The following is a 17781-nucleotide window of genomic DNA, read 5'->3' as shown; positions in this document are numbered from 1 at the left end:
CTCGGTAGAACAGAAGTGCTCTACGCACATCAAGGAGGTGCAGTCTCCGCTCAAGGGGAGACGAGGGGTCTGGGAAGAAAGCGGGAAGGACAATGTCCTGGTTAAGGTGAAAAGCAGAGACCACCTTGGGAAGGAAGGTGATGTCCGGACGGAGAACGGCGCGGTCGTGATGAAAGCGGAGGTAGGGTTCATCGACCCGAAGGGCTGCCAGCTCCGAGGGTCTGCGCGCTGAGGTTATGGCCACCAAGAAGGCAACTTTCCAAGAAAGGAGACGTAGGTCGGTCGAGGCCAAAGGTTCAAAGGGAGAAGCAGTGAGCTGGGAAAGGACAAGCTCGAGGTTCCAGCCTGGGGTAGGAGGTTGGGCCGGTGGGCAGATGTTGTTGTATCCCTTTAAGAAGGTCTTGACGAGGTGATCGGAAAACAATGATGGTCTACCATGCTGTTGAAAGCACCAGGATAGAGCGGCCAGGTAAGATTTCATAGAGGCAAGAGAAAGCTTTTGTTCTGCTAGAGACATAAGGAAGTCCAGCACAATCGGTACCGAGGTTGGGAAAGCAGTGATCCCTCGGGAGCGAAGAAAGGAACGAAAGCGAGAGACTTTATAAGTGTAGGCCCTGGTTGTAGCCGGCTTGTGAGCTGCGCGGAGGACCTCTTGTAAGTTCTGCGGGAGGGAGGTCAGGCGAGAATCCTCCAAGCAGTGAGATGTAGAGAGGGGAGATCCGGATGCAGAATCTGGCCGTTTTCTCTGGATAAGAGGTGTGGTAGGAGAGGCAGAGTGAAGAAGGTCGCCTTGGAAAGATGAAGAAGAGCCGGGAACCACGGTTGACGAGGCCAGGCTGGCGCTATCAGGATCGCCGACATCGGTACCGATCGGAGCTTCTGGAGGACCTTCGGTATCAGAGGAAAAGGCGGAAAGAGATAGATCGGTTCCGCCGACCAGTCCAGAAGGAAGGCGTCTCCCAGGCAGCCTGGAGAGGAGGACGGGAGAAGTCTTGCCCCGTACCGAGGCAGCTGAGCGTTCTGGGGAGAAGCGAAGAGGTCTAGGGTGGGGAAACCCCATTTGAGAAAGAGAGAAAGAAGAGTCTCGGGGTCGAGCATCCACTCGTGGGAGGAAGTCGTCATTCTGCTGAGGGCATCTGCCAAGTCGTTGTGGATCCCGGGAAGGTGAGTCGCCGAGATTTGGATGTTGTGGGCTATGCACCAATGCCACAGTTGGGAGGAGAGAAGCATCAGCTTCCTTGAGCCCGTGCCGCCCTGTTTGTTGATGTAGAATACTGCTACTGTGTTGTCTGACTGTACGAGGACAGATCTTTGGGAGATCAGGCGGGAGAAGGCTTTCAGAGCCTTGAAGATAGCAAGGAGTTCGAGAAAGTTTATGTGATTGGCCTTCTCGGAGGGAGACCAGAGGCCCCGAACAGTGAGGCCCTTCATGTGGGCTCCCCAGCCGAAATTGGATGAGTCTGTGGTTATGGTGATCGAGGGAGGAACCGAGTGAAACGGAAGACCCCTGCAGACGTTGGAGAGGGACTTCCACCAGAGAAGCGACCGACGAACATGAGGCGGGATCGAGAGAAACCTCGAGTTGGGGTGGCGAAATGGCTTGAAAACATCTATGAACCACCTCTGCAGGGACCGGAGACGGAGCCTGGCGAACGGGGTCGTGAGGACTGTGGAGGCCATGTGGCCCAGCAGTATTTGAATGGATCGAGCCCGAACTCTTCGGTGGGTCTCGCAGAAGATGATTTGATGACGGAGAGCTAGAAACCTGTCGAGCGGGAGCGAGACAGTCTGAGCGATTGAGTCGAACAGGGCGCCGATGAAGCAGATCTTGTTCGACGGGTTGAGGTGAGATTTTTCGTGGTTTAGCTGGAGACCGAGAGAATCTAGAAGAGAGAGGGTGTAGTCGACGTGTCGACGGAGTAGGACAGGGTCGGATCCGACCAGAAGCCAGTCGTCTAGATAGGGAAAAACTGTGATCCCCTGGAGCCGGAGGTGGGCAGCCACGACAGCGACGACTTTGGTAAAGACCCTTGGGGCGGTAGCGAGGCCAAAGGGTAAAACGGTGAACTGGTAGGTTTGGTCGAGGACCTTGAAAGAGAGGAAGCGCCTGTGGTTTTCTCGAATCGCCACGTGGAAATAGGCGTCTCGGAGGTCTATAGACACGAAGTAGTCTCCGCGGTGAAGCATCGGGAGGATGGAGGCGATGGAGACCATCCTGAACTTGGTTGGGCGTATGAAGACATTGAGCATGCGCAAGTCTAGAATTGGGCGGAGGCCCCCACCCCTCTTCGGGACCGTAAAGTACCTGGAGAAGAAGCTTTGAGGGTCCTGTGCCGATGGAGAAGGCCGAATAGCCCCTTTGGCGAGGAGAGCGTCGACCTCTGCGAGAATTTCTTGAGAGGGGTTGGAGAGAAGGACCTGACCGGTGGGAGGGAGTTCTTCGAATTCTAAGGCATAGCCTTCTTGGACAATTTTTAGAACCCAGGCATCTGAAGTAATAGATTTCCACCGGTGAAAGAAGGGAGCCAGGCGGTCTATAAAGAGACCATGAGGTTGATTTGGTGGAGGAGAGGGGTGCGGAGGAGTGAGAACGACATCGGTACCGGAGAAAGAGTTTTTGGAAGGAGAGATGGCGTCAGGAACGCCGGATAGGTTGACCAGCGGTGGGGGTGGCCCGGCCGCGCTGTCTTTGAGGTTGTGCGGCCCGACGGGGCTGTTGGCGATTTTGGTTGTTCGATACCGAGGGACGTCTGAAAGATTGCTGGCGGTAAGAAGGAGGCGGGAAGCGTCGAAAGCGTTGAGGAAACCACTTGGTGCGGTGAGCCTGGGGTTGATCGCCGCATTTAGTGGCTAGAACTTTAAAGTCATGGTTGGTTTTAAGCTTGTCATCGGTGCCAGCATTAAAGAGGCCCATGGCGTCGAAGGGGAGGTCCTCGATGACCTGCCTCGAGGAAGAAGATAAGCCGGAAGATCTCAGCCAGGCGTGGCGGCGAATGGCAATGGCGTGGGCGATCATCTTGCCGGCCGTGTCGCCCGTATGCTTAGCCATCTGGATTTGATGATGCGCTAACGAATCGGCCTCTTGTTGGAGGGTGGACATGACCGACCGGTCTTCGTCGGACAACTTCGCGAAGAAGGGCTGAGCTTTTTCCCAGAGGATCTGCTGGTATGCCCCCATACAGGCCCCATAGTTCGCCATTCGACAAAGTAGAAGGGCTCCGGAGTAGAGCTTTCTGCCGACCGCGTCGAACCTTTTACCCTCTCTGTCTGCAGGGGTAGTGGATTCACGACCGGAGGACTGAGAGGCCTTCACGACCATGGAATTCGGGTCGGGGTGGTGTTTAAGCCATTCTAAGGTGTCGTCATCCGTACGATACCAAGACTCGATTCTCTTCGAGGTAGGAGGGATCGAGGAGGGGGTTTTCCACGAAGATTGGATAACATCGAGGAGATAGGGTAAGAACGGCAACAGCGTGGCTGGAGGGGCCTGGGCTTGGACCCGTTTGAAAACCGGGTCAGTTACTGCTTTGGAAGTCTGTTTAATTTCTAAACCCAGGGCATCAGCCATTCTAATCATTTGCTCGGAGAAAGCCCGAATGTTGTCGGTAGGCGAAGGAGGATCCACCTCATAGGCATCATGGGGAGGAGAGAGATCGAGGCCTAAGGATACCACCGAAGCCGAGAGAGCAGAATCCGGGCGATCAATCTCTATCTCATCGTCCCCAGCCCCTTGAGGGGACTGGGGGGGAGATGACAACACAGTCTCTGGTGGCGGCACCGCCTCAAGAGCAGGAGCTATCTGCAGCCGAGTTTGTTTGGAGGCCGAAGCCTGGACCGCTCGGGCCAGGCGAGTGGTTTGTCTACCCCGTTCCGGTGTCGAGGTCGGGGGAAAAAGCTGCTGACGAGATGAACGATGAGAAGCAGCAGGTCGAGGAGATGGGACCCTGACCACTGTCTGAGTGGAGTGGTGGGGTGAGTCCTGCAACTCGCCGTCCGAGAGTTGGTGAGGAGAAGGCTGGCGAGGTCGCTGAGCGGGAGCGATCGGAGAAGACCTTCTAGAAGAAGTTGCCGAAGAAGGGACATCCATCTTGGAGGAGGCAGAAGAGGAAGAGCGTTGGGTTGCCCTCTTCTTAGCGAGCGGTTGTTTTGATGGAACCCTCAGGGATTTACCCGGTGTGGGAGGGATCATTGCTGAGTCGGATTGGGTCCGACGAGCTTCCTCATGAGCCCTTTTAAAGGCGATCTTCATCGCGGAGGTCGATGGAGGAGCCCCGAGCTGGGATCGAGCCGAGGAAACGGAAGCTACCGAGCTCGACGTCGAGGAAGGACCGACCCGACCAGAACGTGTCGACACCGTGGCCGTGGTGAGAGTGCACGGTGGTTTAGCGGCCTTGGACGACCTGGAGGCTCTGGACGCCTTAGACGAGACCGAAGGGGCTTTAGCCGCTGAAGACGACATCGAATCCGGGTTAAGCGGCGACTTCGTGCCCGAAGTCGACGGAGCGGGTTCAGGAGCGAGCGATTTTTCGTAGAGCGCCGCTCTAAGCCTCGCGGCTCTATTTTTTCGAGCCTGGGCCGTTAGGGCCAGGCAAAAACGGCAGGTACCGACGACATGTGCTTCTCCGAGGCAGTAGAGGCACTTGGCGTGGCCGTCTGAGTCAGGAATTTTAGCGGCACACTGAGTGCAGCGCTTGAAGCGAGTCGTAGACATGAGAATCCGAAGTGAACCTTGCGGCGGAAAAAAAGGAACTGGAGAGCAGACGCCGAGGGCTGCCTTATATGCCCTCCGGGGACGGAGGGGCGTGGCTACCGCCAAAATTTAAACTTCAGCTTGGGAAGAGTTTCCGTTGGGACCTGCGCAGGCGCAGCCTCTCCATTAGTGTGCATTCACAGAGTACACGAAGAAAAAAAGTAGTGTCATAGGTATTATAACAAAGACCTAAATCTGCTATTCTAATCACATCTGCTCAGAAGGAAGTCACGTGAATTTTACTGTAAGTATATCAATGCCAGATTACAGCCTAAATCAAGTAGAGAACGTATCAGTGTGTTGAGAGAAGGCAGGTAGTTCATTTTGAAGCAATTCTCTTCTTAAACGTAGGAATCAACTGACCTCACCCCACGGCTCAATGAAGCACTCACTTCTGACATTTCTGGATAGGCATATACAAGGTGATATGATATTATTTTAGTATCCACTTGTTGCTAGGTTAAGATGCTATACTGTGGATCCAGACACAACACAGCAGTCACCATGTTGTAAAAATAACACATGAAGCAGCTCCAAGCTGTGTTATGATAAATTAACATATGTTTAAATGTTATATGTTTTCACAGGTCTGTTATCACTGCTTTCTGATATCACAGTCTATCAAAGACTGCCACGTCTTGTCAAGCAGAGCTTTACAATCACACAATTTGTACAATTCTGTCATTTTTTTACAATGAAAACATCAAGTCTATTTCTGCAAACTTCAGATAAGTCAGTCTAAACTCCGGTAATAATACAAATTTCAATGGAAGACAGTTCTGCTCATTTTAGTAGACTATATCTCATAGCAATGCACTTGCAGTAAGTAATTGTAACAACATGCAAACTGGCATTTTTTTCCTAAATAGCATTCTTATATCTTGATCCTAAAAACATACTTCATTCTGTAATATTATTAGGAATGCTGTTAAGATGAGAGACTGAACTTTATATAATGATTTCCCACCCTGTGCTGAAATATCATTCTTGCTGAATCCAGAAATGTACCCACCCACAACTCTACATCTGCTTGCAAATATGCCTAGTGTGGAATATATCTTTGACAGTAAATGGCAAGCAATAATAATAATAAAACAAGCCCAACAGCTGTAACACAGGGGAGAAAGCTTCCAAAAAGTCATCGATCACAATCACTGTCATCTAGGTGATGAATGGCAGGTGTGGCAGCAGCCAGCTCTACTCCATGGGGCTGTTCCGAGACGAGAGCTACTGGTACTGTTCTCACTCTTTGTCACCCAATGCCAGCTGAATCTCCCAGCTGCTGCTTGCTGCCATGCAAGGCATAAAACATACACTTGGAACAATTGCAGCAGCACAGACCGAATCAGCTGCATTATTAATTAGTTTAATGACGCTCAAGCCCTATTAGAAAGAAGGCAGTAATTGTGTTTAATTTGTGTACTCTCTTAATTACGGCCTGCAAGCAGTGCCAAAAAGTTGATCAAGAATATCATTGCATTCCGTTCTGCTCTGTAACCAGGTTTGTATTAATCTGGAGCAAGGGAGGAGCTGTAAGTTATTTCCTGATTGGGAAGGTTGGGGGGGGGGGGGGAGGAGCCCTCCTTTCCATTTCCTAAATGGTGTCATCTTTCACATCATGATGCTGAGCGAAACTCACATGCCTGCTGATAACAGTGTCATCTTTTCCTGTAGCCACAAATTAAAAGCAGGTTTACAACTACATGAAATTGAGTGCTTCTCGGGCCCTACCGCCCAGCGGCTGAAGAACAATCCACTCAAGGCCACCCTCCCTTCCTGATAGAGATAGAAACAATTGCATCATTTAATTTACTATTGCAAAGAGGATACGGCTCATTGGCCCCTCGTTGTTTTGGAGATAGATTTAATTAACCTTCAATGAATCTTGCCAGTAAGTGTGAGCACATCAGCATGGAACTGGATGTGTCAGAAAAACAGCTGAAAAGATGGGTAATCGGAATAATTGAGTCCAGCCCTACCTAGCAAAAGTCCTTGTCACTGTATATTTAATACAAATTATATTAAATACATAAACACATATAAAACTAATAATATACAGACCTCCATTTCCATTTATAATAATGATTTTTTTAAAAAAACAGCAAACGTATTTTAATCTATGAAGAGGAAAGAGAGGACTGCACAGGGGAAATGGACCTTTTTTTTTACAAACCCGGGTTCAATAATTTTACTTAGGGTGCATCTGCAGTATATAATTAATGTAGTTTGATACCATTTTAATTGCCATGGCTCAATGCTGTGAATTGTAGTTTGGTGAGGCATCAGCAGTCTTTGGTAGAGATGGCTAATACTTTATAAAACTACATTAAGCCATGACAGTTAAAATGGTGTCAGACTGAATTCATTCTGCACTATAGATGCATCCATAGTCAACCAGACTGGAGAGAACTTTTTTAATACTTCAACTCCTGTGTGTTTGCAATATGGGAAAACTATTTGCCACCAGTAAAATATACATAATTACAATAAAAATGATGTTGAGCTAATAGGTAATCATTTGGAAAAACAGTCTGAATACCTTTTATAAGTTTAATCATAATATTGTATTTCACAATATGTAAGATGCATTTTTTTTGTGGGGTGCGCCTCACAATCAATGGTGTGTTAGATTTGTAGGGTTTTTGAGCCCCTAAAACAGGAAGCAAGAGAACTTACTTCAGACGGAGGAGGAACAGCTCTGCCAGCCCCCACCACTTTGTCCTCAGGCAGTCTGGACGACTTTAAACTAAGTCTTTGGGCCCATTGGGGAGGCAGCAGAAGCAGGAACTAGTGCTTAGCTCAGCCGTATTGATTGAGGACAAAATAATGGGGGTTGATGTGGTCTGTCAAACTATTAACAAAAATACTGGTCAATCCTCTAGCTTTCTCTAATTGAGAGAAACGCGTGGGACTCTCCCCCATTCCTCCCCCCCCCAATAATCTTTTTCAGGTTATACCTGTGACTGAAAATGCAGACGTTTGATAAATATGCAAAAACACTGTCAGAAATGCAAGCACCACCACAATATACATTGGTTTTGTAATGGTAAGGCAAATAAAATTGTGAAGACTTGGATGGGACAAAATGATGATGGAATTTTGAGAAACAAGAACAATGAAAATGATGCTTTTTCATTCATAGGGATGTAGATGAAAGGATGACAGCATTTACAAAGCAATACTGTGCATATTTATTCTGGACTATGTTCTAATTAATTCAATTGAGCTCACTCTAAATTAGTGTGGACAGGAGTGTAGATTTGCACACATTCTTCCAAATAACATTAATAATCTCTCCTAAACTAGGGTAGTAGTAATTATGGAGGACATTAGATTTATCAAAGTAAATTTGTTTACTTCTAAAAACCTGCGCAGTAGAGTGTCTTTTAGGAAGCACCGTTAGTCCCCATACGTTGAGTTTTATCCCTTTCTTTTCCCAAGCAAGATTATCTGGGTTCAGATCAATGCTTTATTGGAAATGACATCCAAATGTCTGGAAAGATTCCCAAAGTCAAGTATATTTTAAGTACAAAGATATTCTCTGTTTGTGATTTTATGATTGTTCTGACTTTGTCATCAGTGTGACATGAGATTTTATGCATTTGCTTTTATATGCTTTATTGGCAGCACTTTAATGAGAATGTTTCAAATGCTAATTTTAATGCCTTGTTTATATTTAATGCCCTGTTGGATACACTATCGAGTTTTAAGGTGGTGCAGGAATGGGAATCATCTACCTTCCAGATGCTGTTGGACAGCAACTTTCATCAGCTCTAGTCAATGTAGCTAATGGTAAAAATGCTGGGCGTAGGAAGCACTGAGACAAGGAACTAGGAAGATGCTATCACCTATTAGAATACATGGATTGGTGCTATGGAACCTATTCTATATATCCATGCATAAGTCTAGAAATTTTAGTCAAGAAATCAACCCAAACCACCTAGGTCGACAAATCCACAGGTCAATGTAAGCACTGTACCTGAACGCTATATATATATATATAAAGAGCCACCCTCTTCTCTTAGTAGAGTGGTGAACAGCAAGAGTTTAGACTCTTCGGGAGAACCTAAAAGAAGCACCAACCACATCTACTCTCTCTGCCACTGCACCGCTTTTGGCATTTTTGAATGTTTGGGTGGGGAAGTGGCAATAGGTGGCATTGGTACTTTCCCTTCACCATAGAATGTCCCTCGGGTCATATGAAAATCCATTAATTTTGGCCTCAAAACCTGCCCTCAACTTATACATGAGTATATATGGTACAGTAGAGTCTCACTTATCCAAGCCTTGCTTATCCAAGCTTCTGGATTATCCAAGCCATTTTTGCAGTCAATGTTTTCAATATATTGTGATATTTTGGTGCTAAATTCGTAAATACAGTAATTACAACGTAACATTACTGCGTATTGAACTACTTTTTCTGTCAAATTTGTTGTATAACATGATGTTTTGATGCTTAATTTGTAAAATCATAACCTAATTTGATGTTTAATAGGCTTTTCCTTAATCCCTCCTTATTATCCAAGATATTTGCTTATCCAAGCTTCTCACTTGGATAAGTGAGACTCTACTGTACATCCTATTCCACTAAGAACAGTGAGGAGGCAGGCAAAATTGGCACTGAGCTGTGTGGCTTTGAAGAGTGCTCCTTGAGATGAGGTTACTCAGTGCTTTGGCTGCTCACATTTTCTTCAATAGGGAAGGTGGTGAATGAGCCAAGTTTCCCACATCTGCAGGAGATGTGTACTGATGAAACTCCAAAACTGAGGGAAAGTGACAACCTGGCCTGAGGAGGGAATAAGAAGGTAACCTGATGATCCTTGCAGGTATGGGCCCCACTTTTACTGTAAGCATTAAATAGTGTGTGCCTCAAGTGGCCACTAGACAAATTCAAAGCTTTATATATTATCCCTTGTGGGTCTTTGGCTGCACCACACAAAAGACATTCTTAGAGAGGGGTCACGGGGCAGGGGCACACAAGGATAGGGGAGGTCTCGGCTGTGCTCTATAAAGAGCTATCACAACAGCAAGGGTTCACCCAGAGTTTAATCAGGAGGTAAAACAAATCTAGAGAGTGTTTGCTATATGATTAGGGAAGGAAATTGAGGAAACAGTAAGAAGGACAGCAGTCGCATTATGTTTCAGGTTTTATTTTTGCAACGACGGATCAGACTTAAAGCAGGCACTCCTTGGTGCAATACAGGTTGAGAGTCCATTATTCCAAATTTTATGCAATATCTTAAAATAATTTTGGGCATGAAACACAGTTTGCATACACTGTATCATTAAAGAGCAAAGGTATCACTAACTCAGCCACCCATGTAGACAATTCAAATTTTGGAGTATTTTGGTTTTAGGCATTCTGGACAAAGGATGCTTAACCTGCATTGCTTCTTCTAAGAACAATGAAGTTTCTTTTAATGGTGTGTGTGTGTGTGTGTGTTTTGCTCTGCAAGACAGAAAGTAAGCTCTACTGTATTCTAAATACTGGAAAGGTTATTTGACTACAAGTTCCAGAAACCCCCGTGGGCAGTGGGTATGATGGTTTGCAGATTTTGAGCACTTTCCTACCTTTACACATTGGATCTCATTTAAGGTGCAAAGGAAACAAATGAAAGAGGGAATACTGATCTTTTCTAGGAAGGGCAGGGGAAAGAGAGAGAAGATTATAAGAAAAATAAAAATGGAAGTCAAAATGTCTTGAGGTAGTTTTTAGAATCAATTGAAATAATAGAATGTACCATTTTAATAGAAGGCTTCTTTTTCAACTGCTTACATATGAATAACAGGATATAAGTAATTGTGGCCCGACTGACCACAAGTCCCAGTCAGGCTTCCATCCGTTTATTATTTTGTTCCAGAGGGGAGACCACCTTAGAAGAGTGTGGTGACAACATTAGTATCCATTTGGCTGTGCCTTTTATTCAGCCTGAAAGGCTATTTGAATTGGGGTCAACTGTAGTCAGTTCTTTCTGTTTACCACAATTAATTGTTCTAAACAAATCCCTGAAAATACTTCTGCTCCAGAAACAGGCAACAAAGGTGATTTTTCTTTTTTTAAACAAGACAATTGTGATAAATTCCCAAAATGAGAAGTTATTTGTACCTTGTACAATATAAGATACCTATGTGAAACTTTTAGAAAACAGACCAATAAGATTTCTATTTCAAATTCATCTAATTGTCTAGATGCAAATTCTAGTTTGGTCTTTTTACATCCCCCCCCAAGAATTACTGTGTTAGTAAACTTGCTAATACTGCTGCTTGCAAAACAGTGTACAAAGAAATAATCAAATTTGGGAGAAATTGATAGATGTGTCCATCCAGTCTCAGCCTTAGAATACTGAACTTTGAAATATCTGAGTTTGAATTGTTGCAGATTGAATTGTTTTAGAACTAAATTAGATTTGCGATTCATCTTTTTCCAAGAGGTTTATCATCTTTAAGGCTTATAGGACAAGCAGGCATAATATAGACCTTCCTATGCCAAAAATAGCCGTACCTGTTGAATTTGACCAGTGCATACAAGGATGGATTTCTTTTCTACTTGTTTTGATTTTTTAAAATCAAAAATTGCTAGCTATTGAATAGAGAGTTCTTGAAGTTTAAAAATTCAAATGAAGGAGAAAGCAATATAGAGAGATTTTTCTACCTTATTTAAAGATAACCTGCAATCTGCTGCACACATGGGAAAAATACAAGTGGCTACAACAAGGCTTTCTTCAAAGTTATAATGCAAAGATCTGGGTACACATATGTGTACACATACAAGTGTGGATGCATAAATAACACCTGCCAGTTCCCAGTTGGATGGAAGATGGCAATAGTTGTCCCCATATCCTCAATTTGGCAACCTCTTTGATGGATTACCACAACAATGATCACAATGGTGGAGAATGATGGGATCTATAACTCAACACATATGGCAGGGATCAGGAAGCAAATGGCAGGGATCAGGAAGCCATGCTGGGTCAGACCAATGGCCCACCTATCCTGGAAACAAGTTTTCAAAAGTACCAAGTCAGATATTTCTGCAAAGACCACAGGCAGGATATAAAGGCAATGGTGGGACATGCCATCCTAACTAGAATGAGAGACATTTAGTCCCCCAAAATGGATGATAAACAGTATTGAAATCTTGGCCCTATGAAACATGAGATTTAATCAAAAACTCTGAGAAATAGAGCATTTTGATGTATCTATCTTTTTTGCCAAAAATAATTTGTGCAAAATTATAAATTGTAACTTCTTATGATTGAGGGTTTAGCAGTGTAAGGTTCCAAAGCAGATAATTATGTAGAGTGAATATGTACTGTGAAGTGTCTACATGTTTGTATATCATGGCAAAGTTGGGTAAAAAATGGCTCTAGTGATATTGTTGCCACATTCAGTAAGCCTTTACTAGCAAAATCAATGGTGGGAGAAAAGGTCCAACATCAGGGTGTTGATTTCACTTCAGTGCAATTCAGTTCCAAGGAAACCTACAAAGTGATGTAGATTGAGTACTTAATATACAAGGTTAAATTAAATTCATGGAGTATACAAATGTACATGTACATCAATACATACTAGACTCTGGGTAAGGCAAATGAACATAAAGAATAAATGGATTTCTTGCTTCAGTACTGTTCCATTATCCGGGTGGAGGCCATCGGGGCCGCTAGAGAGAAAAGGATATTTCATTTTACGGGGGGGGGGGGGGGAGTTGAAAGAGGGAAACCATTTTCCCCATTTGCGCTAGTTATCCCCCCCCCTTTCCCATATCATAATCAAGGGTTGTTTCCATGATGAAGACATGGGAGGGGGGAATAACAGGAAAACGCCCTCCACCCCCATAAAGTGGATGGCCATGTTTTCTCTAGCACCCCCTTGTGGCCTCTGTCTGGATAATGGAACAGTACCCTTTCTTCTATGAAACAATTGTAAGGGAAAAAGATCCACATGATTATATTCTGTGTTGACTATCAAGTGACAGATAATTGTAATAAAAATAGGGATGTAGAGGGTACAGCTCTCCTAATTACAACATTTGTGTTTAATATATACCTTATACGCATAACCAGATACAATATTTTAAACAATATTGTGTATGAAACAACGTTTGTGTTTCCTAAACCATCAGAAAGCATAGGTGTCACTATCTCAGTCACCCATATGACAAATTTAGGATATCAGAGTATTTCAGAATTCCAGATAGGGATTTTTTTTCATGTCAGGAGCGACTTGAGAAACTGAAAGTCGCTTCTGGTGTGAGATAATTGGCTGTCTGCAAGGACGTTGCCCAAGGGATGCCCAGATGTTTGATGCTTTACCATCCTTGTGGGAGGTTTCTCTCATGTCCCCACATGGAGCTGGATTGAAACCGGCAACCTTCAGGTCAGCAACCCAACCTTCAAGTCAGCAGTCTGCTGGCGTAAGGGTTTAACCCATTGCACCACCAGGGGCTCCATAGGGAATACTCAACCTGTACTACCAAAGTAGAGACATTGACTGATGACAAGTTTTCAGGAAAGACAGAATGTATACAGAATGCACTGTATATCTACAATATTGTTCCCTATATCTGCAAATTTAGTGCTTGCTACTGGCCCATTACTGCTGCTTTCTTCCCATTCCCATATCAGATAGCACTTTTCTGTAATTTGGAGAGGGACAAGGTTCTTTACCAAAAGTTGCTGCTCTTACACTACTTGTGTTTGAATCTTCCCGTCCTTAATCCATGAACTGGTTCAAACAAGGAAAGTTACTATGCCCAGCTAGAGCAAACACAGCTGGAATGACAAAAAGAATAATGTACTAAAACCTCTATCTACATTATCTAAACTGTGACAGAGTAGATAGATATCAATTAGGAGTGGGCTAGTGAATCTAGCAATTGATTAGGTGTGCAAGGTAGCAAAGCAATGAAGTGATGTTTATTCTTTAGTCTGTAAATGTAGTTAGGGTAGACTAGTGATTTACCAGCAAGCTTTTGGCTCCATGTTAAACTTTGGTGGCTTATTGCTACAGCAACACAGTGACCACTAGAGCTGACAATCTGGCAGCTGTTTGCATTACAAAGGGTATTCTTCTATCCTCTAAGCAAATTATTTGCGCATCAATTTAAATTAAGTGAAGTAATTGCTGAAAATTTGTGGCATTAAAGCAACAAGGTGAGTTATTATTGTACAATATTTTTAAAAGCTTTGTATATTGCTTTGGTTTCTGTTTTCAGAACTGATTTGCTGCTTAATATGGCAAGTATTTGAATTTTCCTACAAAGAAAGTTTTATAGACAAGGAAAGAGAAGAATATAATTTGGTCCTCACTGTAAAAATACACACACACACACAAATGTATGTAAGATTTCTATGTTCAAACTAGAAGATTAAAACATTGTAAATCTTCAATTTTAAGTTAAAATTTGCGACTGAAGCATGCTTCTAAAAATGCTTATACATATTCCAACAACCCTACATGTAACTCTTAACAGTACCACAATTACAGTTGGGAGTTACACCTCAATACGTGAGGCCTACACACCCTAAAGGCATCAGATTGGAAGATAAGCAGGGTCAGCCCTGGTTAATACTTGGATGGGAGAATGCCAATGAACACCTGATGCTGTAAGCTGTGTTTCAGAGGAAGGAGCTAGCAAAACCACATCTAACTATTCCTTGGATAAGGAAAAGCTACAAAATTCATGGGGGTCACCATATATGTGACTTGAAGGCACACACATGCACACACAGTTCAACACATCTGGAGAACACCTGGCTGGGAACAGCTGCTGTAGATCACCAGGACAATGATCCATTTTACATCCCATTATATTTATTTACCCAGATCAACAAGATCCATTTATTAACATAAACTTGACTTTCTCTGTGTACAGGGTAACCTTGACTTGCTTTCCTGAACAGTGAATCAGAATGTTCTAGCAATGTGATACGAATGTTTTGGAGTAATCTTTTCCTGACCCACCCTAAAACTGTCAAATAATGATTTATTGCCTCTTAATTGTAATCTAATATGGCCAATAATACACCCCCTGGTTTATGTTACTTTATATAAGCACAGAACATCTATTTTTGAAACAACCCATACATCTTTTAGAAGCTCTGCTAAGAATAGCTTTAGAAATACAATGCTTTGTGCTGTTGTTAGGCAGATGTTCAATGCATAAAATCTAGTACCGCTGTATCTTATAATGGCCAAATGTTTTACAGTGGTGTCTCATTTTAAAATGAAATGGACAATAAGGTGAAGAGGAGGATATGTCTGCAAGACATTATGCTAGCAGCATGTAGATGGGAAACCATTCTCCCTGTCTTAAGATACACACACACACACACTTTGGAGGGGAGGGGGAAGGAGATGTAGTTCTGTTCTGCTGGGATACTCATTGCAGTGAGTAGCAGGTGAATTCCTGGACCTGTCTCCATCTAGGTTTCCCATTACACTTATTGCAATTCTTTCCTTTTAGATGTGTCCATCATCTTAATTGATACTATCTGAGAATAACTACATATCACCAAAACCAAAACCAATATATGGCCTCCTCTTAAAAGAATGGCAAGGAGTTGGAATTTTTTCACACTCTCAAAGGATGAATTTAGAAAACACTGGGTATGAAAACCAAACAAATCCCAAACTACACCCTTCTTTAGAGGTTTTAAAATAGAGACTGGATGACCTCTCTCATGAATGCTTTGTTTGTGGCAAGGGCTTGGATTGAATGGCCCCTGTGGTTGTTTCCAACTTTATAACTCCATGGTTAGAGAAGATTATTCTGAAATATTTTTCCATTTCAGAATATTTGCTGTGCTTTTTACATGTTCAGAATTTATTGCAATAGAAGGGAAGAGATGGAGGAAAGAGAGAATAAAAGAGAATATACATAATTTAAAACTGAAAATCTAAACTGATATTACTCTGCACGGAAATCAAAGAAAATGCTACATCAAAAATTCTTTGTCAGCTGACATTCTGAACTTGCATTTGCAACACTTTTTCATACATATATATTTTAAAAATAGCATTTTAGAACTTTTCAGCAAACACACTGTTGCATTTGCAAACAATGCAATTGTTCTTATGCAAACAACATTTCTGCAAAAAAAATCCCTTTAAAATTCTACAAAAGAGAGTATTTTTCACCTGCAAGATTGAAATTAGATTTATATCTGTGAACCACTGGAAATATTTCATGATGGGAAGCTGAACTATTTTCAGTAACAATATCTGAGTTATCCAAGAAACTAAGACAAGTGAATATAAACCCAAAAGATTCTTGTTCAAAGATCATCTCATTTACAAACTCACTCATTGGTCTAAATGGCAACAACAATACCCATTTTCATTCTGGATTGTCTGAAGTCATGTGGAGCGATGTTTTAGACTTTAACATTACTAGTATTGTGAAGTAGTCATAACCATTCCTACACATACCTGATACATATGAAAGAAACAAGGCAGAAACCAAGTTCTGCCTCTGTAGTCAAACTAATGATTTCTAGATTAGCCAGTTTTCTCAGACACTGCACCATATGCTTTGCATTTGACTACTAGCATTCTATCATTCTTCAGCAACTCTTAGTATATGCCAATTTGCTTCAGCTGAATACTAAGTAGATTGTAGTAATGAAAGAGGACATTATTCATAGTCAACTGTTTTTCTACAAACTCAATACCAACTCAGGTCCCTTAAGCATTCTTTTAAAACTGGGAGAGCCTTAAATGTGAAGAATGGAGAAAGTCCTACCTCTACAACTGACTTTGCGTCCAGTCGAAAGTTGAAATCTCCAAAGACAAAATACGAAACTCTCTCAAACCGCTGATCTATAATTCTGAAATGGTATAAGAGAAATATAGATTAAAAGGCAGTATGCTCAGATGCATGTGAAATAAGATAATACAGTACAGGCAGTCCTCGAGTTACAAACATCTGACTTACAAATGGTTCCTAGTTAAGAACAGAGTGAAACAACAAAAAGTGAGAGAAATCTACCCCTTGGAAGGGAAGTTCACCCCTGAAAGAGTTATCATAGGGGAAAGGGGTCTCCACTGAAGCTTTATCACCAATCCTTGTTTCCACAACAAGCCAATTTTTTCAAAATCTAGTTATCAGAAGGACAAAAAGTAAGGTCAATTTTTTTGAACAGGGCACAGGCTACACAACCAATGTCACAGGGGTGTTAACCCTTCCCCCATGCTATCCAAAGCTATATATTTAGCTGGAGTGACACTTAAAAGTGTACTTGTTTCAACTTACATACAAATTCAACTTAAGATGAAACCTACAGAACATATTTTGTTCATAACTTGAGGACTGCCAGTAATTGATATTACTCTGGCGTGGGCCGGTCCATGATGTCACAAAGAGTCTGAAGTGACTGAATGAATAAACAACAACAAAGTAATTGATATAAACAATGCTCATCGTTATAAATGCATAGTTGTACCTGTAAACACAGGGTGGGCCAAAAGTTATGAACAGGATTTAATATTTAATAACTGCTAATTTTTTTTGTTCTTAATTTCAATACTGTAACATCCTATCGAGTATATATATAGGAAATATATTTACATTATGTTTGAAAAATCAAATCTTGTAGATAATGTCCAATACCACAACATCATATCCTGCATGGCAGGGGGTTGGACTAGATGGCCCTTATGGTCTCTTCCAACTCTGTGATTCTATGATTCTAGTATATACAATATGACTTCGTGACTTTAGGTTACATGGTAAAAGTTGCATGGCAACCACTAGAACAAGAGTGGCAGCGAGAAGAGTCTCTGGAACATGGAACTTGCGGGCACCTGCCTTCAACAACTGCTCTAGATAGTGGTGCAATTGATATGGCTGTTACTATTGGCAGAAAAGGTCCACAGCCATCTGCATATGTCTGATTGCACATTTCCAGCGGGCTAGCCTTGATTCATTGATCAGAAAATAGGCAAAGGCTGACCCTCAAAGTGGAGGACTATTCCAGTTACCACCAAAGATATAAACACATTGTTCCTCAGGTATGAATGGGTATGAAGAC

At 42.9% G+C, this 17781-nt stretch overlaps 1 protein-coding gene across 2 annotated transcripts in view; it reads right to left on the bottom strand.

Annotated features, from left to right (window-relative positions):
* The window catches only part of inpp5a (inositol polyphosphate-5-phosphatase A), a 330149-nt gene that overhangs the window by 91237 nt on the left and 221131 nt on the right, over positions 1 to 17781 (bottom strand). For both annotated transcript variants that reach the window (XM_008106714.3, XM_008106713.3), the window contains exon 9: positions 16494 to 16578. In XM_008106714.3, the coding sequence (XP_008104921.1) occupies positions 16494 to 16578 (85 nt within the window). The remainder of the gene's footprint in view (positions 1 to 16493; positions 16579 to 17781) is intronic.

The sequence above is a fragment of the Anolis carolinensis genome, chromosome 3 (assembly GCF_035594765.1).
Source record: "Anolis carolinensis isolate JA03-04 chromosome 3, rAnoCar3.1.pri, whole genome shotgun sequence".
Taxonomy (NCBI): Eukaryota; Metazoa; Chordata; class Lepidosauria; order Squamata; family Dactyloidae; genus Anolis; species Anolis carolinensis.
Note: the sequence above shows the minus strand (reverse complement) of the source record. Positions and strands in the feature narration are given on the sequence as shown.